This window comes from Myxocyprinus asiaticus, chromosome 12, assembly GCF_019703515.2.
Source record: "Myxocyprinus asiaticus isolate MX2 ecotype Aquarium Trade chromosome 12, UBuf_Myxa_2, whole genome shotgun sequence".
In the NCBI taxonomy this organism is placed as follows: domain Eukaryota; kingdom Metazoa; phylum Chordata; class Actinopteri; order Cypriniformes; family Catostomidae; genus Myxocyprinus; species Myxocyprinus asiaticus.
The window spans coordinates 36,129,270-36,154,778 of NC_059355.1; the positions used below are offsets into that span (position 1 = coordinate 36,129,270).

At 37.1% G+C, this 25,509-nt stretch overlaps 1 protein-coding gene across 1 annotated transcript in view; it reads right to left on the bottom strand.

Annotated features, from left to right (window-relative positions):
- The window catches only part of scn8ab (sodium channel, voltage gated, type VIII, alpha subunit b), a 99,933-nt gene that overhangs the window by 47,346 nt on the left and 27,078 nt on the right, over positions 1-25,509 (bottom strand). The window contains exons 3-11 of the mRNA XM_051711323.1: positions 22,410-22,529; positions 21,710-21,798; positions 18,385-18,513; positions 15,160-15,251; positions 7,687-7,908; positions 7,279-7,342; positions 6,914-7,055; positions 4,782-4,988; positions 3,948-4,223 (exon numbers count right to left, since the gene is read on the bottom strand). Of these exons, the coding sequence (XP_051567283.1) occupies positions 3,948-4,223; positions 4,782-4,988; positions 6,914-7,055; positions 7,279-7,342; positions 7,687-7,908; positions 15,160-15,251; positions 18,385-18,513; positions 21,710-21,798; positions 22,410-22,529 (1,341 nt within the window). The remainder of the gene's footprint in view (positions 1-3,947; positions 4,224-4,781; positions 4,989-6,913; positions 7,056-7,278; positions 7,343-7,686; positions 7,909-15,159; positions 15,252-18,384; positions 18,514-21,709; positions 21,799-22,409; positions 22,530-25,509) is intronic.

Genomic DNA, 25,509 nt, shown 5'->3' on the forward strand with positions numbered 1-25,509 from the left:
CAAATACTAACAAAGTGTATGTAAACTTCTGAATCACTGGGAATGTGATGAAAGAAATAAAAGCTGTAATAAATCATCCTCTCTATTATTCTCTATTTCACATTCTTAAAATAAAGTAGTGATCCTAACTGACCTAAGACAGGGAATGCATTCTATGATTAAATGTCAGGAATTGTGAAAAACGTTTGTTGTGAAAAAAGTTTAAATGTATTTGGCTAAGGTGTATGTAAACTTCTGACTTCAACTTTAAGTGTAAAATTAATTAATTAATTCAAAATATGTAAATAAGAGTGTTGTTTATCTTCCACAAAGCAAGTGATATTTCAGTTATAAATGTTGAATGGAATAACATAATATCACCTTGAAAATAACTCTGCAGGTGAAAATCTGAGTCAAGATCACAGGCAATATCCAAGTAACATCAAACCATGAGATTCATCTGTGCTGAAGAGCTGTGCAGAATCACATCTCACGTAAAGCGTTCTTCCGCAAGTTGCTTGCAAATTTAATTTTCAAACACAGATGTCGCTAGAGAGCACAAAGTTCTGTAGTGCAGCTTTAAATGAACTGTTTTTATTCAAGTCAGAGATGAATAGAGAGTTATTTAATATGACTGAAGCAATATGACTGAATATATCCAGACTATATTCAGTTACACCAATGAAAGTAATTTTTAAGGGTTATATTGGATCAGAATAGCTCCCTAAGGTAACAACTGCCAAACTGCCCTGTAACGACTAAAGTGACCCAATTTGCATGAGTTCACCCTACCTACAAAAAAAAAAGCCCACTTACTTCTGGACAAAGCCATTTAGTGAATAATTCAACATCGAACTGACAGACACTTCTGCTATTCACCAGTTCAGAGTGCCAACTTTTCTCTATTTTTTTCATAATATAGAGAACTAAAGCAGTAAAGCTGCCTGATCCTTTTGACACTACAGCTAATATAGCCAAAATAATCATTTATTGTAATACAGAATGCTTGCTCCTGGCTAAAATACACATTCCATCTGAAATTCATAGATGATCCAAGATGCTAGTTGAAACCACTAATATTGCAGGGTTCTAACTGTTTGCTGAAATTCACTGATAATGCAGAATGCTAGTTGCTAGCGCAGGCGTTTTCTCTGCGGTGCGCCTGAGAGCCTTCTCCCTAATGGAGCAGTTGACCACTGCAGACTATGTACAGTAGAGAGAGGCCCAAATGCATTCTCAGCAGGGACTATTTTACTCCGAACACTCACTCAGGAAAAGGGGGTTGATCTGGTAAAGCGGTGAGACCGCATTGCTGCTGCATTGACAAAGGAGAAAATTCCTAAGGAGATTTTGTAGTTATTTAAATATCCATAACAACCTCTGACAGAGGCTTTCCACAAAAGCTACAGGAATCCAGAGGGAAAACTCCAACCATGTCAGGGGTAAAATGTTGGGTCACAATGTAAAAACTTTATCATGAAACCAGCTACCAATTAATGGCAGCGCTTGCTTAATAAGGCACTTTTATCTATTATCACAGTGGGGCTGATATGAGCAGAATATGCAGGGCGGGGCCTAAGACCCAAGAGTATAACTTCCTGCCTAACCACAGTATATTACTGCTCTCATCAGATGAAAGATTTATAGTGGGTGGTTAAATAATTCAAAGGGCCAGTGAAAGTATGCCATTCCCCTGCCATTCCCCACATATCTCCACAACAACATACAGATACTAGAATTTGCCTAAAACAGGTGCCCTTGGAATGGCTAAACATTCTTTGTTAAACACAGTTGTTAAAATCATAAATGAGAAAGGCATAGAACTCATGCGCACTAAGTTTTGCGCTATTCTGAAGTATTTAACAGAGCCTTGAAACATGAAGGAAAGTGTACCATCATAAATCCATAAGCTGCTGCCCAAAGCAAGACTATGAGTGAGATGGAAAGAATTACAGCAATAGATAGATGGGCAGTAGGAAAGAGCACTTTCTCGTCTTCTGATCTTTGAGTGTACTGCTGAAGCAATTTGTCTAATCACCCTGGTGATATGGACGATGACTCAGCGGAAAGTGGGAGCGACTGCACAGAGCACAGAACAGTAGTATCCAGGGCTGGACTGAACTGGGCCAGATAAGGAAGTACCAGAGGTTATAGAAACTTGCTATTTCAACGTAACAGAGAATGCAGAAAAAACACACATCCACATCCAAATATGCATACTACCCTACTATAAAGCATGCAAAAAGAGTAGAATGTCCTGTATTCATAAAACAGTGGGTGAGAAACATTTTCAAAACGCTGAATAAAAAAAAAGACCGGTAGAGAAGTCGGACGGCTCTTGTCAACAGAGTGCTATATAAACCAAGAAAGTTGTTCCTTCTGGTTAAATTGTATTTGTTTAATAAAACCAGAATAAATTATTTTCACAATTGTTGTTACTCTGGCATACATATTTGGGTCACGGGACAATACCGATGTTCCCAGATAAAGTACAACGTTGTATGTCCAGCAATGTATCTATTCATATACATACTGTACCTAAAGAAATTTCATTAACTGCTGAGAATTACGTTCATTATCAAATGAAGTACATACTCTGACAGTACGCAAATTCAGCTACAGACTTTTCAAAGCATCAGTGTATTAGAAAAAGCATAGAGATTAGCTCAAATCACTAATGTCATTGCCAAAACACTGTGAATATACATTTTGGAATGAAGTGTTCTATATGTTGTTTCGTCTGTATGCCCATATGTTCCCAGAAAACATCCTTTTTAAAAATGTGTTCGAATAATACTCATGTTTACTGACCATGATGTATCTACGTTTTCCGGTGAAGTTACTGTAACATATTTACTAATATTATTGATTTCTGAGCATTTTATTACATTGCTGTAGTTTCGAGGTTCCCTAAGTGTGTGTGCCGTTATTTTCTTATTTATTTTACCCCAGTCGCAGAAATACATTATTTTTCATTGTTCTTTTAGCAGATAGTCTGTTTAAAAGCCACTATAGGTACAAATTACTACAAGTTAGTTCTCCATGAAATGTGGTATTGATATGCTGTATTGAATGATAAACTTCTACACTCATATTTCAACAACAGTCTCTACAATGTTCAAAAAACAACCTTTAAAAAATTGCCAATAGCCTTTGGTTTAGCATAATGAAGACACACCAACGAAACAAGGTTATTTATATGCTATTGCAAGTTAAAGGCAGGTCTTATTCAGAGAACATTTTATTGGATAAAACTTTGTACATGCCCTCTTGTGCAAGATGAGTCATACATTTTGCTCTAATTTGTCATGTGTTTTGTCAGCTTTTAGAAGTACTAACAGACCATTGCGGGTCTGAAGCCACAAAACTCACATTCTGGTTTCATGGCTTTGCAGAAAAGACCTACTTAGACCATCATGAATTACCATGCTGGTCCAGGCCTGGTATGTGCTGGTTTGGGGCTGGTCTAGCTGGTGAACCAGCACAACTACGCTGTTCACCAACAAACATTTGCTGATAAAGCTGGTCGACCAGCATGGTCTTTTTAAATGATGCCTTTATCTTGATATAGACAATCAACTGAAACTATCTACTATAAAATTAGAAGGAAATAGGTTGCTAGTTGGTTGTTGAAATAATAAAAAAGAGAATAAGTTTGTGATTATAAACAAACAACACCTCATATATAATTCTAACCTTTGTGTACTTACTCCTTGTTCAAAGCCAAAATAAATATAATAAGGATTATTTCCACTTGATTGAACTCATTGCCCTGAATCATTGCCAGGCGAGACATAATATACACCACTTGATGTGTGAAATGAAAGCATTGCATCGTTCTTGTGATACACTATAAGCAGTGTATAGCCTTTGGAAGGTCATGTCAATTTGTAGGCCCATTTGGACCAACTACATAAAAAATCTTCATGTGTTTTAGTGGGTTTGTGTAAGAATAACCCCACTCTCACCTGGTTCATGATTGAGGCCTTTCTCCCAAGCCTGTTGTCTCGGAAGCGGAAGCGGCTCCTCTTGCTGCCGTCATCAGATTCTGATTTCACCACCTTCTCGCTGTCACCCTTCTCCTCCTGCTCTTTCCTCCACTTTTTCTTTCTGTTCCGTCTCTCCTTGGCACTCTTGGAGCTCAGCTTGGACACCTCAGAGGAACTGCGGGACAGATGTCCTCCTCCGTCGTCCTCTACCGCATCCTCAGTTACTGTACCTGCTGAGGTTGCCATAGCATTCGCCTTGCAATGAGGGACAAAGGAAGAGAGAAACAGAGGAAGAGAGAGAATATAAGAAAGAAAAGCACAGGAAAAACCTTGACTACCCTGCTAAAAAGACCAGCTTAGGTTTTTTCTGGTTAGTGCTAGTCTCTGGTCCACAGCAGCTTATTATTGCCAAGTACCACCTACTAAAAAAGGAAGAGCTGTCTGACTGACATGTAAAAGGCCATCAGTCAAAGTTTGTTTTGTTTTTACATGCCATTTAGGGACGGGTTTTTCCAGATAGATTATACCACAATAATACACCAAAATTAGACACAAAATGTGTATCTCACAAGGCTAATACAAATGCTTGTTTTATTAGCCTTGTAAGAAAGACTAGTAAAAAAAAAAAAAAAGAAACTGTTGTGTCCTTACTTTTAGAATTTGCTAAAAGAAATCATATTAGAAGCCTCCTGGGAACACAAGCATACTAGCATCCCAAGTGCTGATGACCAACTATGCTGGTCTTTTTCAGCCGGGTAACATAGCTACGAGCACCTGTGCTGTGTGTTTTCATGTGTGCTTATGTGTGTGTACTTGTGCCTCCTCCTGTTGTTTCTTGAGCTGCTCCAGCATGGCTTTAAACTCCGCCTCTTTCTGTTCAGCCTCCTCCATGGTGGCCTGGTTCTGTTCCTCATAAGCCATGGCAACCACAGCCAGGATCAGATTCACCAGGTAGAACGACCCCACAAAGATCACAAGTATGAAAAAGAAAATGTACGTCTTCCCCGCAGCTCGCAGAGTCTAACGCAGAAAGAGGGAAGATCACACAATCATGTGTTTACTGACTGACTCATATCTACTGTAAGCAATCCTGTAGTATTGAAATCATGTAGTCTGCAGTATGTATACTGTGCACAATATGCAAATATTCTGCATGCAAAGAATACCTGGATGACCTATTATATTTGCCAAAAGGTAAAGAATACAATAGAGCACAATTTGTGGAATACTATCTCTCAAAGCAATGTGCTCAAATTGACCTTCCATTTCCAGTGAACTGCCTTGACTCTGCTTTTAACTGTACAGCTTGACCACTTTTTAGGAGATATCTGCATCACGTGTCAGTTTTTCAGTGCCTAAAGCCAGCGCCACATACATAGACTCAAAACAACTGGATTTTGGCTGAGGGTTTCACACATGCAGACTGTTTTGCTAAGATCTCGCTCTCTTCAGTCGAGGGTATGACACACTTGCTGATACAAAATGGTAGAGTGGTGACAAACATACTAACTCACCACAACTCTCTTAATCCTTGTCATGTGGAGCTCGCCAAAATAATAACATGATTATTGCATAAGCATAAACTTTTGTAATAAAGTGATTTAGGGCATTTTCAGAGCTGCAGCTTGCTTGATTTATTCTGAAACAGGGGGCTAAAAAAATGCTGCATTTTATTTGTTGAAGATTTAGCTCATACATCGATATACAGTACCGGTTAAAATGATATACCAGTAAAAAATGTGTAAATGGGTACAAATATTTGAGTATTGTTTATGTCACAGTTATGCAAAACATCACAGCATGGTAAAGAATGTGTATTCCAGTCAGAGGCTGCACTGCAAATAAACATTATCCGACACACAGATGGGTGTGAGCTGTACAATTTCCGTGGTGGTTATTTTTATCTGTCATTAGTTGCTTTGGCATTATTTCTGCACTCAAAAGTATCTGTTTTGTTACAGATCCGAGTGTGATTACCGTGTTCATCTATGCCTATACGAACTGAACCAAGGGAGAAAACGCACCAGGTTTCGAAAAAATGCTGCAAATGTGCAAGGTGTAAAAAATGCCCTTAGGAAGCATTTCCTGGAGTAACTTTATCTTGTCAAAGTTCATGATTGTGTATTTATCCCCTCGAGGCTTTCCATTGAATGCGAATGTCCATATGCAGCTTTCAGTGAGTAAAAAAATTACGTTCAATAAAAACAGACTGTTGTGGCTCTGCTTTCCGATGTCATTTTAAGGTAGGAAAAAAAGGCATGAAAAACACTTGGTGACAGAATCACTATGGATTACAATCAGTGTTTGTGATGATATGCAGCTGAGTATGATCACAGAAGAAAATATTTAGATCAGTTTGACATCTTGCTAGTTCTTCAGTAAAAGAAGAAGCTCATTAGTCACTTGACAAGAACACAAGAGCCTGCACCGGTGACACATTTTTTTTTCAAGCAAGTCTGATATGCTTTTTTAGATTTTAAAGCCATTAACTCAGCAGGGAGTCCCAACAGTCAAGCGATTTACGACCTGCCACTGAGAAACGTTAATGCACGCTTTGTCTCCCTCCGCCTGGCTGGCGATTATGTTAATGAAGCTCACACCTAAAAATCAATGGAATAATCGCCTAGTGTGGCGCCGGCTTAAGACACAGGATCTTAGGAGCAACCCTGTTGAATCAACAGAAGTATCTCTGATTAGCTAGTGTGAGATAATTCAACCAATTATGCATATTAGTACTCTGCATTAATACAGTATGCTGCATAATTAAATCTGAGATTTCAAAACAACATGTAAACACTGTGAAATATAATAATTGTTTAAAGGGACTATTGTGAAAACAAACAAAAATATATACCCATATCAATCATAATGCATAGGAAATATAAGTCCTCAAAGAGGAAAAGAAGCAACAAATAAAAAAAGAGTAGAGAGAAATGAATGCGCACCAGTTGGTACAGATTCTCCCAGAAGTCTTGTGTCATGAGTCGGAAGAGAGCTAGAAAAGCCCAGCCAAAGGAGTCAAAGCTAGTGTAGCCATAGTTTGGGTTGCGTCCGGCCTTCATGCACATGTAGCCCTCCGGACACCGCCTACATAAACACGCATACACAATAATATACATTGTAAATCTTTCATAATTCACGCCTTGATTAAAATGCATGGTCATTGACAAGTGCATCAAGAATGCAATTATTTGAAACTAAATTCACTGTAGACTGTAAGATTTAGACTGCAAATGAAAAGAACATGAAATTATAAATTTAGTATTGGAAATGCTGTATGTGTGTCTGTGTTTATGTCTGTGGTCATCACCCTGAGTCTGAGCTGTTTCCACATAGCAGTGCATCCAGCATGCCAGGCAGAAAGTAGAAGTTTGCTAAAACAAAAAGAGAAACTTGTAAAACCTGAAAACTATAGAAAGTCTTCTGCTTATGTTTAGTGTGTTTTTCAAAGCAATTTATAACTGTTTTCCTTTTTTACTTCTCCTTTTTTCTCTTCCCTGCTGAAAAGACCAGGTTAGACCGGCATGAGTATCCATGCTTGTCCAAGCTGATTTATGCTGGTTAGGTGCGGGTGGACCAGCATAGCCATGTAGTTTACCAGCAGAAAATGCTGGCCAGATAGCAAGAAATTCATGTTGAGGCTGGTTTACCAGGGGAGGCTTGCTGGCTAAGCTAGTTAAGAAGCCTGGCAATATTTTATGCTATAAGCACTACTTACTGTCATTCATGATATATTCATTGAAGTCGAAGCCCCTGCTCCCATTGGCCAGGTAGGTTTCAGTTTGGTTGATTGGCCAGATGACACACTTTTGCCGGAGATTCCCCATGAACAGCTGTAGGCCGATGAGGGCAAATACACTGAGACAGAAAACAGTCAGAATCATCACATCTGACAGCTTCTTCACTGACTGGATCAGAGCACCCACAATGGTCTTCAGCCCTGTGGAAAGATGAGGAGATAAACACAACCAGGAATACACAGTCTGCCACTAATGTGTTCATGTGATAATGCTCATTCCAGCACAACTCACACCAAGCAATTTAAAGAATAATATGTCTGCACATACAGTACATCTAACTCTGATTACATACATATTTTACACTGAACTCGTTACTAGAACAAGCAAAAATATTAAACATACAAAAAATAGAACACGACACACATTCTTGATACACGCGCACGCACACACACACACACACACACACAAACACTTTCACATACATTGAAATGTAAAAATCCCAAAATAAATTTTAATTAATATTGTTTCACTGAGTTACAATTAGAATCATGTAAAAATCTCTTTCATATTGCTCATATCTTATATATCTCATAATATCAAATTTCTTACATTAAACAGATTAAATTCACATATCCAACACACATTAATGTATGACTAACAGCATACAATGATTTCAGCACACCAAGACATCCATATTGAAATACCCAAGTAATCACACAATCACATATTTGTTTTCCTTTGCTTTCTTTCATATATGCACATATGCATCATATGGTTTGCTCAAATAAAACCATTAAGATTTTACATTGAACACACAGTTTAAAGAGTCTCCCATCTCCTCATGGCAACTGCACACAAACTGTCACAGTGAGTGGAAGTAATTGCTATCATTTAACCATTTGGATTCCATCAGTTTTCAATTTCAAACTGATTAATATATATATAGTTCCTTATGGAAATACAATTTCCATGTAATCCGTAGTTTCTAAGATTAACTGATCTGATGAAGTCTTGGAGAAGAAAGAAAGAAAAGGAGGAAAATTATGTTAAATGCGAATGTTTATGTTATTATGCTGATTCCCATAACAGCAACACTGCAATTTCACAACTGTTACAAATTTCAAGTTATTTATATAAACATGCTGCTCTCACAAATTGACATAAGCTGACATTAGTAAACTATATGAGAAATAACTTGTTTTTACTTTTATTTTTATTTTTCTGCCTGTGCAAAACTTACCACGACAATGCTATGCTGTTATTGGTGGTTGCCAGGGTGTTGCTATGCGGATGCTAAGGTGTTCTTGGTGGGTGCTAGAGTGTTACTAGGCAGTTTCTAGCGAGTTCTGGGTGGTAGCTTACTGGTCCAAGTCAAGAGGCCACCCCCAAGTCTCTATTATATTCAGTTCCAAAGATAATGTCTCAGTTCCCTCCTTCAATGTAAGTATAGGTATTTTGTTTTATCATCCACTTGGTGAAAATCTCAAGTCCAATCACTTAGAAAAGTTATAGCACATCTCTTCTCAACACACAGCATGATTTGAGGTATCATTAATGACTGTAGCAAAAACGGTGCAGGACGAGTTACGTGGCAGATTTTTAAACTAAAGCCCCGTTCACACATGCAGTGACTTTATCGATTGATGTCACTAGTCCCTGGACTGTAAAGTTGCAAATGGGAGTTTCTACTGCTGTTGCACTAAAGTTACTGCATGACTGTCCATTTTTTATTAAAATCTGTTCACAGATGAGACATATTACCGGTAAAACCTCAATATCATTCTAATTTGACATGGAATTAATTTTTCTGTCACTTAAAAAACTGAGACGTAAAGTTCACACTAAGGGCTTAGTAACTACTAGTTAGTTTGTAACTAAGTCAGTGCTTAATTTGGTTGCACCACCTGTTCTTAAGGCAAGACTTAACTAGTAGGTCGTAAGCTCTCCATAAAGTAATGCGTAGTCACATAATATGACATTTACTTTTATTGATCCAATAAGCAGCCTTCAAATTTGTACACAGAAGTGTTAAAAATCTGTGAATTTAGGTTTGATCTTGTAACTGTTGATGTTCAAACCTTGTTTGCTTATGTAAATGTCAACTGTAATAAATTATATCCCCATTGAAATACGATACGTAATAAAATAAGATTTCATTAATGGTATATTTAGCCTATGCATACAACAATATTCAGTAACTGTATCTAAAATGAATAAGGGGCAATAAATGAATAAATACTAATACAACAGCCTGGAAAATAGACATTTATTCATTATAATATCTTATATATTTCGTATATGTTGAAACTTGGCACCCAGCGGCGTACACAGGAAAGTGCACCGTAATATCAGTTTCATGCTGAAGTTTTTTACATAACATTTTCTCCTGTAAATGTAAATGAATGTAAATGCCAATATCATCATATATGTTGAAAAGACTGAAGCCTGTCAACCAAAACATGAGCTCATTGATGTCATTATATGAGTCTGCTTTTTTATTCCATCTGTTACTCCTGGTCGGATGCTTCCGTAAATATTTAGTTTATACGTAGGATTACGTTCTACCTAAGTGAAATGGTGCAATGCTCACATATTTAGTAGTGCATATATTGTGACTTAGTGCCCATTTACGCCACAACTAGGCTAAGTTACGTATAGCTGGTGCAACCGGCCCCAGGGGCGTAGCACCAAATGTTGGGTGCATAGAACTATTGTAGGGTCCTCTAAACAATTTGAGTGCGGTGGGGGTAATACATAAACGTTTTTTAGATGAAAATATAACAGTTCTATATTATGTACATATACTGTAATTCACAACTTTTTGTTTAAAAAAAAAAATTTGAATCAAGCAATAAATGAAGAAACTACTAACAAAATATTTTTTTTGTGGCAAAATCACCATAATATCTCTGAAATGAGAGAGCCAGGTCTAACTGGCATTAACACATGATCAAAAATGTACTTAAAATATTACAAAATAAATTGTAATTATTATTATAATTTATTTTGTATAATATATACTGTATATATATATATTGCATTATTTTAATTCAAATGTTTTTTCTTTTTTTCTATTCAAATGTATTTTTTCTATTTAGATGTTTTGTCCTTGTACACCGATCAGCCACAACATTAAAACCACATGCCTAATATTGTGTAGGTCCCCCTCGTGCCACCAAAACAGCATTCTGAGATTATATTCTTCTCACAACAATTGTACAGAGCGGTTATCTGAGTTACCGTAGACTTTGTCAGTTTGAACCAGTCTGGCCATTCTCTGTTGAACTCTCTCATCAAAAAGGTGCCAGACGGGCTGGTTTGAGTATTTATGTAACTGCTGATTTCCTGGGATTTTCATGCACAACAGTCTCTAGAATTTACTCCGAATGGTGCCAAAAACAAACAAAAAAAACATCAAGTGAGTGGCAGTTCTGCGGATGGAAACGCCTTGTTGATGAGAGAGGTCAACAGAGAATGGCCAGACTGGTTTGAACTGACAAAGTCTACGGTAACTCAGATAACCGCTCTGTACAACTGTGGTGAGAAGAATAGCATCTCAGAATGCTATTCTGAGATGCGGGTTGGTGCTGTTTTGGCAGCACGAGGGGGACCTACACAATATTAGGCAGGTGGTTTTAATGTTGTGGCTGATCGGTGTATTCAGTTACAAACATTTTTTCAGTAAAGTGAAACTGCACCTCTCCAAAAAAATAAGATACATCATCATGATTTTGTTTCTCACATATTCTTTTGGTGGCCTAATGTGAGGAATATTCCACATGTATCTCTTTGAGTTCTGGAGGAGAAAAAAAAAACCTTTAGGCATCATACTGTTGATAAACATCTAATTGTAGATTTTCCAGTGAGGTAAAAGATGCACAAGTTGTGGTAGATGTTTCCTTTAACAGACCATTTGATTTGCACATGTCACTTTATTTAGCAAGGGTCAGATTATTGTTCTCACAGTTCAATGTAAATCATGTAGTTGCTAATAATGTTACTGGCCAACTAGTGAATAATTCCATTTTATTTACTCACCAAGGCAATTTTTGTCACATTTGGTGCGGGTCGAGTCAGTGTTAATTTCGCATTTGCCGTGTGCCAAGTGTTATATTTGGACCCTGTTTACAGGTATTTTTCACACATTTTTACTTAAGCATCTACGTTGCCTTTTATGACTGACGTTTCTTCTGTAAGAAACTCATCAATTGTCTGCTACCTCTTGCACTTATCCGCTCCTTTCTCTTTTTAAAGCCTGATTTCAGCTCCATTTCTGTAGTAATGTACTTTGTGACGTGTACTCAGTTTACACCGGGCGCTTGCTAAACTTGAGGACCAGACCACTTTCATTTTCGATTGGGGATTGGGAGGTGGATTGCTAACATGGGAGGAGACAGGGTAAATTGGGGAAGTTCCCCACGAAAAACAGAGTCTTGGAATTCTTTAAAATAAATCCTTTTGTGTTCCACAGAAGAAAGTAATTCGGGTTTGGAACGACATGAGGGTAAGTAAATAATGTCATAATTTTCATTTTTGGGTGAACTATATGCAATTTCAGCATTTTTAATATGTTTGATTGTCATGATTGTATAGCCATCTAGATATTTCATACTGTCATTAATATGTTCGTATGATTCTTCTGCCCAGTGTGAGATAATTTAAATTAAATGAACTAGATGTTGTAGATGGAATGAAAAATTCGCTAATGCTAAGAAGATTTCCAAGCAAAATGCACATTTCAGTTTTCTCATGAGCACTTCACTAAGGACAGGTTATGTGGGGATACTGAAGAGACATGAGGAGAACTCTTTAAAAGATAAACACACATACAATATTCAACACATATCAGCAAAATAGACTCTGCTTAAAGAGAGCGGCGCCATACACAAACAGTATGCAGAGAGCCAACACAGAGAGAGGAAGAGGAGAGGACAGGCAAGGGGAGGAAGGGCATGCAGGTCATTTAAACGCCAAGGCTGAAGGCAGCAACATCATCATCTTTGCTTTATCACTATGGTGTCAATGTCTGTATACCCAATCATAAAATTTTCAGAGAATGTGCAACCCCGTCTTTATTTCCCAACTAATCTCTTGGCAGCTGGGAGAAACCAGGTGAATGAAGTAGTCATTCTCAGATCTAAATACTCAGATGTTATAATGTGGAGTCTAAAACAATGGATATCATTTGACAATCCTGAATGTGTTTAACTTGGTATGTTTAATGCAGGTATGTGTTTGATAAATTAGCAAACTTGGCAATTCCTAATCTTTTGCCTCCCCATTATAATAAATACACACTCACAAATCTTCTCACGCATCTTCCGATGTCTCTGTTTTACTTTCCACTCCGAGTTCTTCCAAATAAGAATAGGGAGGGAGCTACAAAACAGTAGTTTTTCAAATAAGGAAAAATATATCTACATGTGTGTAAAGGATGTAGAATTTCGAGGAAAGCCATTTGTTAAAAAAGGAAATATACAAAAAGAGAATAAAACAAAGACAAACTAAAAAGCAGGTGTCTCCAAAAGCGTCATGCAGCAGAAATGTGTCAAACTAGGCTTGGCAGTCTCAGTGAATGCACTACCCACAAACCTTGGTTTCATGACATATCACATCAGCTTCTTTTAAAAAAAACTCTGATGAGAAGTTCATCAGCAAACACACAGTGATTAATTCAGTGACTATGACAGCTTTTTAGACAATATGAATCGCACATATAAATGTTGTTATGCCATTAATATTGTTTCTTTAATACTGTAATGCCTTTGTTATCTGCTTAGGATACCAGGTATGTAACGAAAACATAACAAAACAAAGAAAAGATCTTTCCTACTGTGTGTTGTGTTAAACTGCACTATAGTATGAGGCTAGACACTTTGAATACAGAATCTAAAACTAGTAAACTTTTTGTAGCCTTTGGGTTGGTTGTGTAAAACAACTGCATTTTGTATGCTACATGAGCTGTACCAGTGATCAGTATATTATGGAAATGTGATCCACCTACTAGAAAATCCAGCTAAAAACGTCTTATGGTGCTTAACTGTTCTTTGGAAGCTGGTCCAAGCTGGGTTACAGTAGGTGGTTGAACAGCTTGACTACCAGCTGTTGAAGACCTGGCTGGTAGGCCATTTTCAGCCTGATCTCATAAAAATTACATGACCGTGGCAACATTTTTGCAAAACGAAATTATGTCCCTTACACGTCCCAGTTTTCTTAGGGGGAACTTTTTAATGAGTAAAACGTACCTCCCTAACCTAAAATTTTAACCTTAACCTAACCAATATAATGTTGATTGGTTAGATACATTATTGTACTTGTCATTTTAAAATGTTGTTGTGCACAGTAAAATGTGCATGGTAACCTGTGATTGTTACCTTAAGAAACTATTTCTACTTGATTTAACCCTAAATATTTATTTTGTCGGTGTAACCTAACATAGTCAGTTTGATTCAGTGATGTTAAATAATATTTTTGACTTCAATTAAAACAGTTCATTTAGATGTTACCACATAAAGCACATTTAACATTTTTTGTTTCAGGGTGGATTATGGGGTGGCCTGGATGAGTGGCGAGACTCCCGGCCTGAAATTTTGCCCCATTCAAGTTCTGCCTTCTAGTGTAAATTTAAACAGGAAACTGCGATGAAATGAAAAACAAAGTCAGTTTGCAAAAATGCAGTTACTGTCTAGTAACATTCATTTTATGAGACTAGTTTGGCCCTTTTGGTCCAGCAACAAACAAGCTAACCTGTCCCTAAGCTTGACTACCTTGAACTGGCATGACCTGCTTTTTCCAGCAGGGCCGTTGACTAAGATGGTATACCAGTTCAGCCAAGTTTGAACATTTATCAACTGGCCCCATTAATTTCCAATATAGGTGCTACTGTAACTGAGATTTTAGCTCTTTATATATATAAATGAGGGACTAGTCGAAAATATATTTTATGGAAATTAACATAATGCTACAAATGCTGCCAATTGAGCTTAACTTCTATTGAACCCAGAACCTTCCTTTGAGCAGGTTTTAGCTAGATTTTCAAGCAGGTCTAGATGCATATTTCAGATGTTCCCTTGTTACAAATGTTGGTTATCAAGACAGAAAAGTAGTAGGAACAAGTCAAGGATGACATAAATGCAGTTTTGACCAATAAAAACCAAAAACTAAAAACTGGAGGGGCACCTGGTTTTTCTGACAACAATGATTTGACTGTAGACTGCAAAGCCTATCAAAAATGTATCGCTACCATTTTTGATTGTTTGGATATTAAAACATAAATAGAACATAAAAGTATTATTCCTGCAGCATCCTCTTGAAAAAGTACAGCAAGTCAAGTAAAAAATAAATAAATAAACGAATAGAAAAATAATAAGAGTAGTAGTAATACTGTTAATAATAATAGTTTGCATTGGCGTGGGAAGCAGCTCAGCCTTCGTGTTTAAACGCGTTCTCACCTGGTATGACAGAAATAGTTTTGAGAGCTCGTAGAACCCTGAAGGTTCTCAGGGCTGACACATTCCCGAGGTCCACAAACTCTGTTACATATCTGCAACAAGGGAGGATCACACACAGAACAAACACCATGACACAACACACACACAACACCACCACAACACGTACGACACACCACTATCACCAGCAACACCACTGAACTGGAAGACATCACGCAAAGCCTGTCTAACGGGAGAAGAGAGAGAGAAACGAACGGAGGAGGAGGGAAAAGACAGGAGCGTGAAGAGAGAGAGACAGCGAGCGGCGCCCTCTGTTGGCCCTGATGTATGCTGGACTTACCTGGGATCACAGCAACAGTTTTCAAAGCCCTCAGCACCCTGAATGTGCGCAGAGCTGACACATTGCCTAGGTTTACAAACTCTGTAATGTACCTGTAGAATGGATCGCAACACAGTTACCAGAAAGAGAGAGGAGGGAGGGAGAGAAAAACAAAGCAGGGGGGAAGAGGAGGAAGAGATGAGAAGAGATACAGGAGGATAGAGCAGTGAGGGAAGAAGAGGGTTCATGATAACTTAATTCTTAACACAAACTAAATAACATTAAAGTGATGTTCTGTGTTCAAAACAAGTGGTAAATTACATCAGACAATCATTTTGACTCATCAAATTCATGTCTCATTAATGCACTTACAATAGATGTCTCAGGGGCAATGGATTCTTAATGGTTTAAAAGCAGAAATTTGAGCTTGTTTTTTTTTTGTTAAAGCACTTATTAATTCTTCCATACAAAAGTGTGTTTTATTTGAGCTGAAAAATTGTCTAGATTGTCCTTTTAGCAGGGCTACTTTTCTAGGTGGATGAACTGATGTGTTACAGACATTATTACTGTGGGAGGATTTGTTTCTATGTAAACAGTCCCTTTAAGCTATCCTTGCTTGTATCAAACAAAATTTGGATTATAACTTTATACAGACAAGGTTGGTAAGCAATTTTAGCCCAGTATTTTCATGTTGACACATATAAGATTTAAGACTTGTGGCAATACTTTTGAAACAACACGTTTTTAACATTTATTCTGGTGCGATGGCACATGACTGTATCAATAGAGCTTGACTTGTATTGAACCCAGAACATTCCTTTAATGTCAAAGTAAAAGCAATCACATTAATAATCTTATTGGTAAAAAGAGATTCTCACAAAATGTCATACAGAATTTATAACTTACAAGAAAAAACATAAATTTTACACATGGGCATAAAACCCATTCTCTCCCGACTTGCCCATTTCAAGGAAATAAGCTTGTTTAGATATAGTCTGGGAAACTAAAGACACAGTATTTCTAGTTTTAACATATAAAATCCCCCCTACTTTTTTTTTTTTTTTTTTTAGAAGTAGGATCATTAGAAAAAAAGAAAATGCCTGTCCTTCAGAAAAGGAGAAATGCAGATAGGGAGAGAGAAGAAGTGATGGACAAATGAAGTAAGGTTAAAAAAGGTAGAGTTTTGATACACAGACACACACAAATGAGCACAGCCACTGTCATATTTAAGCGTTGAACGTCCATCCACCACCACCTATGAGAAGCTGGACAAAATACACACACACACTCCTCTGTGCAAGTGTGACATCAGGGCTCAAAGTTCATCCTGTGACATCTATAGAACACAAAAGAGAGTTGTGGCAACAACAACAAAAAAAATATTGGCAAGAGCTCAAAGTCGATCTCTGTTCACTCTCAAACTACTGAATATCTTGCAATAAACTTAAAGGAATAGTTGACCCAAAAACGAAAACTCTCCCATCATTTAATCACCCTCATGCCATCCCAGATGTGTACGACTTTCTTTCTTCTGCAGAACACAGAAGAATATCTCAGCTCTATATATCCATACAATGCAAATGAATGGTGGCCAGAACTTTGAAGGTTCAAAAAGCACATAAAGGCAGCATAAAAGTAATCCATACGACTCCAGTGGTTATTTCCATATCTTCAGAAGCAATATGTTAGGTGAGGATGAGAAACAAATCAATATTCAAGTCCTTTTTTTTACTATAAATCTACTTTCACACAGCCCTCCTATGCACATTCACAACAGTTGTTCTTCAGTTTTTTTTTTTATTTTGCTGATTTGCATTCTTCGTGCATATCGCCACCTACTGGACTGTTGTGCAAATAGGATTTATTTATTCTTTTCCTCTGCTTTATTACTTTTTTTCTTTCTCTTCCCTGCCCAGTGGGTGGCGATATGCACGAAGAATGCGAACTGTCAAACAAAAAGAAGAACTCGATCCCCTAGTGAATCTGCAAATGAGTGCTGGTAAAAGTGGAGATTTATAGTAAAAAAGGACTTAAATACTGATCTGTTTCTCACCCACATCTATCATATTGCTTATGAAGATATGGATTTAACCACTGGAGCCGTATAGATTACTTTTATGCTCACTTTATGTGCTTTTTGGAGCTACAAAGTTCTGGCCTCCATTCACTTTCACTGAATGGACTAACAGAGCTATTCTTCTAAAAATCTTTGTTTGTGTTCTACAGAAGAAAGATAGTCATACACATCTGGGATGGCATAAGGGTGAGTAAATGATGAGAGAATTTTCATTTGTGGTTCAACTATTCCTGTAAAATATATAGTTACTGAGCTATTATTCAGCAACTTTAAATCAATAGCTTTATATTTACTAATTTTTATTTCGATTACATTATTCGCAATCGGATTATAGTTCATTCCCAAGTATACAATCTTGTACCTTTGTCTTTCTTTTTTTTGTTTTAATCGAAGTCTGTAATGTTGTGATTCACCTTGGAGCTGCTTGGTTTGGTTTATGTGTGGTTCATAATCATTATTTTTTTTAAATCCCTATGGAAAAAATGAATGGGAAAAATCCTTCAGGAACAAAGATGGCTGAAAAAGCAGGCAGGTACTGGTGCACTCTATAGAGGTCATGGTGTTGATTTATCATTTAATTTCAGACTGTTCCCAATGTTCCTGATGTCAAATTTCACCGGATTTAATTCTTAGACATGCTTTCTTGCTGTGGTGCTATTGCACCAGTAAGTAAACAGTTTACTTCAATTAATAAAATTGCAGTGAAAACATTGTAAAACTAAAACATGTCAATGCTGCACACAAGAGTGGTATGCACCTGTAATCACTGCATGCAGAAGTTGGTGTAACATTAGAACAACTTTCCTTTAATGTTTAGCAGGATTATACTTACGCCATAGAGATGACCATGAAATCCAGCCAGTTCCAGGGGTCTCTGAGAAAGGTGAAGCCGTCTATACAGAAACCCCGAGCCACAATCTTTGTGAGTGACTCGAAAGTGTAGATTCCCGTGAAGGTGTATCTGATAGAGTGAGAACAAAATTAGTGCATGTGTGTAAGTACAGTGTGATATGCCACTGCCAACTGCCTGGGGTCACCTTCACCTGAGTACTCAGCTGCTTGACTTTCATCATTGCTACCACTTGTGCTCAATATCTTGTCTAGTTGTATAAACAGCATGGTGGTTGACTACAGTATGTCATGACTGTGACTTTGAGGATCTCCTTTTACCTGCAACTATTTTCTTCTGAACTCAAACATTTTCTAAGCATTCATAGATTCCAGAGCTACTAGTTTCAGGATGGAACTAACCACTGTTTACTGCCCATTAGTCACACCATCAAAAATGGAAAATCATACAGTACTCTGCATACATACTACTACAATTCTGACTGTCCAAATAGGATTATTCCACTCTGAAAAGATCACCAAAACTCCATTAACCTAAGTTAATAGGTTACCCCATTTACCCCAACATCAACCCAGTAATTCCTTGGATTGCTGGCCAAATTTCCAAGTGGAGCTCTGTCTTTAGCACTGGTTCCTAACCAGTCATTAGCTTGTTGCTCCACCATCATGGAAAGTCCTGCTGTTACTAAGTACCAGAGGTGTATAGTAATGAGTACAAATGCTTTGATACTGTAATTAAGTACAGTTTTGGAATATATGTTGTTTACTTGAGTATAAATATTTCTGTTGACTTTCACTTTTATTTCACTAAATTTTAAAGAGAAAATTAATACTTTAACTGCGATAAATTTCTTCCGACTCTTTCGTTACTTTTGCGAGTGAACAAAAAATATCATAGATGCACATGTAATTTGCATATGGATTTACCTGAAACAAACAGTAACAGGAGAATCATTATTTGCATACATACATTCTGAAGATGTGAATGGTGCTTGCCTAAGCAAGACTAGGGTGTTTTGGGTGGTTGCTAAGGTGTTCTCAGTGCTTTTTGTTATGGCGTGTTTACTAGGGTGGTTATTACAGTGTTTTGGGTGGTTGCTGGGGCATGATATCCTGTTGCAAAGGTGATCTGCTCTGTGTTTTAGCGCATTGCTACAGTATGTGATTGCTAGTGTGTTCTGAGTGGTTGCCAGGTTGTTGCTATGCTGTTGCTATATTATGTGGCCAAAAGTTTGTGGACACCATATGTGCTTGATGAACATTTGATTTCAAAACCTTAGGCATCAATTTCCCCCTTTGCTGTAATAACAGCTTCCACTCTTTTGGGAAGGCTTTCCACTATACTGTATGTAGTAACATGGCTGCAGGGATTTGCTCTCATTCAGACACAAGGCTATCAGTGAGGTCAGGAACTGATGTTGGTCGATGGGGCCTGACTTACAGTTGCTGTTCCAGTTCACCCCAAAAGTGATCAGTGGGGTTCAGGTCTGGGCTTTGTGCAGGCCAGTCAATTTCTTCCACGCCAGACACAGTAAACCATTTCTTTATGGACCTCACTTTGTTCACAGGGGCATTGTCATGCTGGAACAGAAAAGGGCTATCCCCAAACAGTTGCCACAAATTTGGAAGCACACAAAGCTCAAGCCATTACATAAAGAAACATTAAGATTTTACTTTACTGGATTTAATGGAGTAACCAAATTCGTTAATGAGAAGGGGGTGTCCACAAACTTTTGGCCATATAGTGTATGTTGTTCTCTATGTTTGTAGCACATTGCAATGCAGTTGCTAGGCTGTTCTGGGAGGTTGCTAGATTGTTGCTACGCTGTTGCTAAGTTGTTCTCTGTGTTTTAGAACATTGCGCTGCAGTTGCTAGTGTGGGTGGTTGACGGGTGATTGTTTATTGGCCCAAATGAAAAGAGCCCACCCACAAGTCTCTATTCTGGTCACTAAATACGGCCCAGGTTCCTCCTTCAATGTTCCCATTTGTTATGGACAATTTTGGAATACTTACAGGGTTGGAAGTTGTAATTGCAATATGATGTGCGCTGAAGTGATTTTAGTTGGAAGGAAAAGGCTTGTTTTGCAATTTTCTATTTTTTCTCTCTTTTTCACTTTGTTTTTGTTTTTTGTTTTTGTTGCTTTTTTAGCACCAATGCAACAATATGAAGACTATTCACGTAGTTAATGCTTTTAATTGATGCTTTATCTATCTTATTTTATCATTCTTATGTGGCCACATACACTGATGGTATATGTCGTTTTGTTGCACAAGCCTGTCACCTCATAAACCAGCTAAATTAGTCTTATTTTCTGGCAAGCTTTATTCTTCATCAATTGTTCAAAAATGCATACAATCTAAAATGTACAATCAAAATCCACAAGTAAAACAAAATCATGTCCAATACCAATTTCCTTGATTCTTTAATTGTACCACCCTCAACTCAGAAAACTGGGGTTTCAAGAAAATCCCACTGGTAATTACGACTTTATGGTGGCGGTCATTTGCGCTCATTTTGTAAATATGATCGTTCCAACATGGCAAGAATGCACCATTAATTTATAATGTTTATTTTGTTATTTTGCACCACATGAGGAGTATTGTATATTTATTCCCTGTCTAAATTGGTCAGAGCAGTTCTTGAGTTGATGCCTCCTAATGTAGACTCCAGCACGACATGCCACTCAACTTGGTTGCCATGGGTATAATTAGTTGTGCGGTAATTGATGCGATTTACTTGTACTTTTGATACTCAAGCAAATTTAATATGTTACATTATTACTTTTACTGAAGTATTTTTTCTCATGAGCTACTTTAACTTTTACTTTAGTCAATTTCCATGAAGGTATTTTGACTTTTACTTATGTATGACAAATCGATACTTTATACAACACTGCTAAGTACTTACACTGATCCTTGAGCAGAGAGACGCTAGCAAGAGATAATATGATTTCTTCATTCTTATAGGCAGACTCTCTCTTTCCTACACCTTCACCTGAATACTGTTTGACTTTCATTACTGCTACAATCTGTGATGAATATCCTGTAAGGTTGTATATCTAGTTGTACATCAAATATAAAGGTTTGATGATGCATTTGTAAGGTCTTGGCTTCTACTGCAACATTTTCACATGTTTTGTCCTGTTTTCTGACCATTGCTTTAATTATTAAATCTCTGTATATAAAACATAAGTAAACACACATAAGTCAGGGTTTTATTATATTCAAGGCTGTGCAAGAAATTATTAACATTTGCATATACTAATAGAACAGAATAGAATAGAATAGAATAGAATAGAATACTTACTCTACTTGTTTGGACCATTCTGGAGGATTGCTGAATGTCATGAATACACAATTTGTCAAAATGGTACACATGATGATCATGCTGAAAAGTGTAAGAAGTAGTTAAGGAAATCCTGAACATGCTTCACCACCAGCAGGGTGAAGCCTGATGTCATGCATGACAGTATGTCTGATGTCTTAAATATTAATCAGATATCAAAACTATGCAACATCTAGTTCTAGCTAAATGTAATGGACATAAGGACAACAATACAAAAAGTAAAGAAGTTTGGAATTTCATACACATTTGGAGCAAACTCTAGGGTCAGTGCAATATTTTTTCAACAACTGAAATCTTTCTATCAGGAAAATGAAATTATAAAGTCTGTTAAATCATGTACAGTAAACCAGAATAGGTCATAGAGAGAATTGGAGGCTCGTCTTTAAAAAGTTATCCATTATCAAATATTTTGACTATCAATTGGAATGTAGCAGTCTCAGCTCGGTTTAACATATGTTTACATTGTTGAAGTCCATTCGAATTTACCATGTTTAAATACATTCAAAATCCACATAATTTCACGGACTGTCCCCCAAAATGAGTATTAAATGCAAAACAAATCTGCAAATTCCATTTCACCTAATAAAATGTCAGGCACAGACAAAGCACAGATTAGAAAGAAATTTCAAAATAACACGGACTAGGAGCATTGAAAAGGATATGAGTGTATTAAAATTTTAATTGCTATTAGCCTGAATAGGCTAAAAGGACTAATGATATACAATGAGGGTGTGGCACTGAAACGGAAGATCGTTTTCCCTTTGTTAAGCACTATAAAGGTCTGGGGAGAAAAGAAGAAAAAGAGGAAAAGGAGACAAGTTAGTCTACATGGCAAGAGAGTCATTCAAAGAAAAAAAAAAAAAAACACCAACAAGAGTAATGGCAATAACAAACATGCAAAGATTAGAATCACAAGAACTTTGACATTATCAAAAAGTTACAATTACATAGAACATAACCTTGTAAAATGTATTACATTTCTGAATACACCACCATAGCATACTTTCTGGTCAAGAATATTTATTTATTTAAATAATTTTAAAAAATAGGTACAAAATTAATAACATGTATATTGCACTGATATCAAATGACATTTCTAAATCAAGCCCTATGAACAAAACTCAGCAAGGGAATTATTTACGCAAATGGAGCTAAGACAACTGCAGTGAGCTCTGGCAAAGAGATGGGCCTCTTACAGAAACTCAGATTGTAATACTAATGCTAATGCTAACCGCTAACACTGCGATCCATCAGAAGCAGAAGTGCTGACTCCAGATAGTGTGTGTGGGACAGAGAAAGAGAGAGGGGGGGGGGGGGCTTAAGAAGGTGGGTCAAAAGCCCTGCAAAGCTCCTTTACTCAGACATAATGAAAGAAAAACAGACTGCAGAACCTAGTTCTCAACTGTTCAACACCCAGGTCTACCTGCTGAAAGAGAGAGAGAGAGTGTGAGAGAGAGAGAGAGAGAGAGAGAAATACTTAAACCAGCCTAAGCTGGTTTGCTGGTCTTAGATGGTTTAAGATGGTCCTACAGCCTGGCCAAGCTGGTTTTCCAGCTTACAAGTACCCCAAACACATACCAATATAACCAGGCAGGGAGACTAGCTAAAACCAGCAAATTAGCTTAGGCTGGTTCCAGCAGGGTCAGTGTGCAAAAACATACACACAGACTTAATGTAAAATGCTTGTATACAGCCCTGATACACTAAGCATTAATGACACAAATACATACACACACACACACACACACACACACACAGGAAACACCACAGAGACGAGCAGATGAGAATCTTCCTGAAATCTAATTAGATTAAAATAGACAGCTGTCTGAAGGAGGACAAAATTAGTGCCCTCACCTCAGAGTTCCCCTCTCTTTTTCTATTTCTACATTCCTCCTGGCCCTTTTTTAAATGTATTTGTCTGTATATTTTTATTATACTCAGAATCTTTTTCCTTTTAAAAATATACAATGTAGTTTAAATACTCAATTTAATATATGATTAAAAAAAAATGTCATGCATAATTTGTATATAAAATGATGTATATAAAATACAAATTTTATATAAAAAAATGTGTTTTAGATGGAATACAGCACATCACACCACAGTACGTCAACTTACCAAAAGTATTTCATGTCAACTATCTATCTGTCACTCTGCTTTTATAATTTTTTTGTTAAATACTAAAACATGTACAGTACATAACAAAATCATAAATTAAAATAAGCATATTACAAAAAATACTGTGTCCTCCATCTAAAGACAGCTGTCATTTTAAGATGCAGAATCCCATAGACTACCACACTTGCAAAAGCTGTGAACAGTCCAGAAGGCCCCATGTGTTACTGAATACTGAGTACTGGTTTCCCCAGAGTCTCTCATTCACACACACAAACACACACACACACACACACACACACACACACACACACACACACACACATACACACATTGCGACAGACTGTTGGCTTCCTTCACTGGCTGGAGCTCCCACAATGCTGCAATGTTTGCTGAGGACATAGCTGCAGCTCTAACACTCACAATACACTGCCCTTAATATCAAACAGCTTTTTCTAATCTTTCCAAAAAATCTTTATTTTAATGAGTATACTGTTTACTAGATGGCATTCACTTTTCATCATCATGAAATCGCAAAACTAAAATGAGTAGTTCCCTTTAAAAATGCACTCAGTAATTTCTAGCTTATTTTGCAAAGGCCTTTACAGAAGTCGTCTTTGACTTATACTGACACCTACTGGCAAGGATACAGCATCATGCAATAGCTAAAGTTTCTAGCCATGATGTCATAGTAGAAATGTGCTGTCCGCTGTCAGCCATGATTTACATATTCTGTTAGGGAGTAGTATTCGACTGGTCATGTGACCTCAACATGATCCACGCAAAATAAAACAGATTTCATTAGGTTGCTGATTTGACTGGAAACTACTGGCTCTATTCTCGTGACCATGCTAGGCGCAGCACTACGCGCAAAGTCCGTATGCAACGTCTTATCTAATTTTGTGAGAGTGCTCATTCTAAGTGAAGTTTTCATGCCAGGCCAAAACACAAGTTGCCTTGGGTGGGAGCGTTTGCACTACCACTGGTTGTATGTGCGCAAACTGTGGGTGTATTGTATGTAAATGAAGTGCCGCAAAGCATACTTTGCTATTTTCCTGAGAAATATGTAATTGTGCTAAGACGTTTCAGACCCACGTCTGTTTTCAGCGCAAAGTCTAAATTCAGTTCCTACATTTGCAGTTTGGAGATTCCACCAGCAGATGGTTATAACGTTAATGTCCAAACTCTGAAAATATAGTGGAACATCAAATACGGTCGCTGATGATCACAGTTGTAGCCGTTTTATAAAACAAAAAATGTATGAGACTTGTGTTAAACTATCTATAGGTCATGGTTTATTTTTCAATTATTATTATTATGTTTATATTTACAATTGTAGCCTATTTATGATATAATATGTATTGGTGTTTTTCCACCTTTTGTCATAGAGTGATTTTTAAGTCACTGTAAAAGGGGCTGTTGGAAGAAGTTGGAGTGGGTAAAATAATTAGATTTGAAAAGGTGGTTTTATATTATTTGTATTATATTTATGGTTAATTTGAATTGTTATTTGAATTTAGAAATATTTAAAATAAGTTTTTCATGTTTCAATAAACTAATATTTTTTTTTAACCAAATTGTAGAAGTGAAGCATGTGCTAACATGGAAGGCTGACACAATTCAATACTAGCCATGATTTCTGTGTC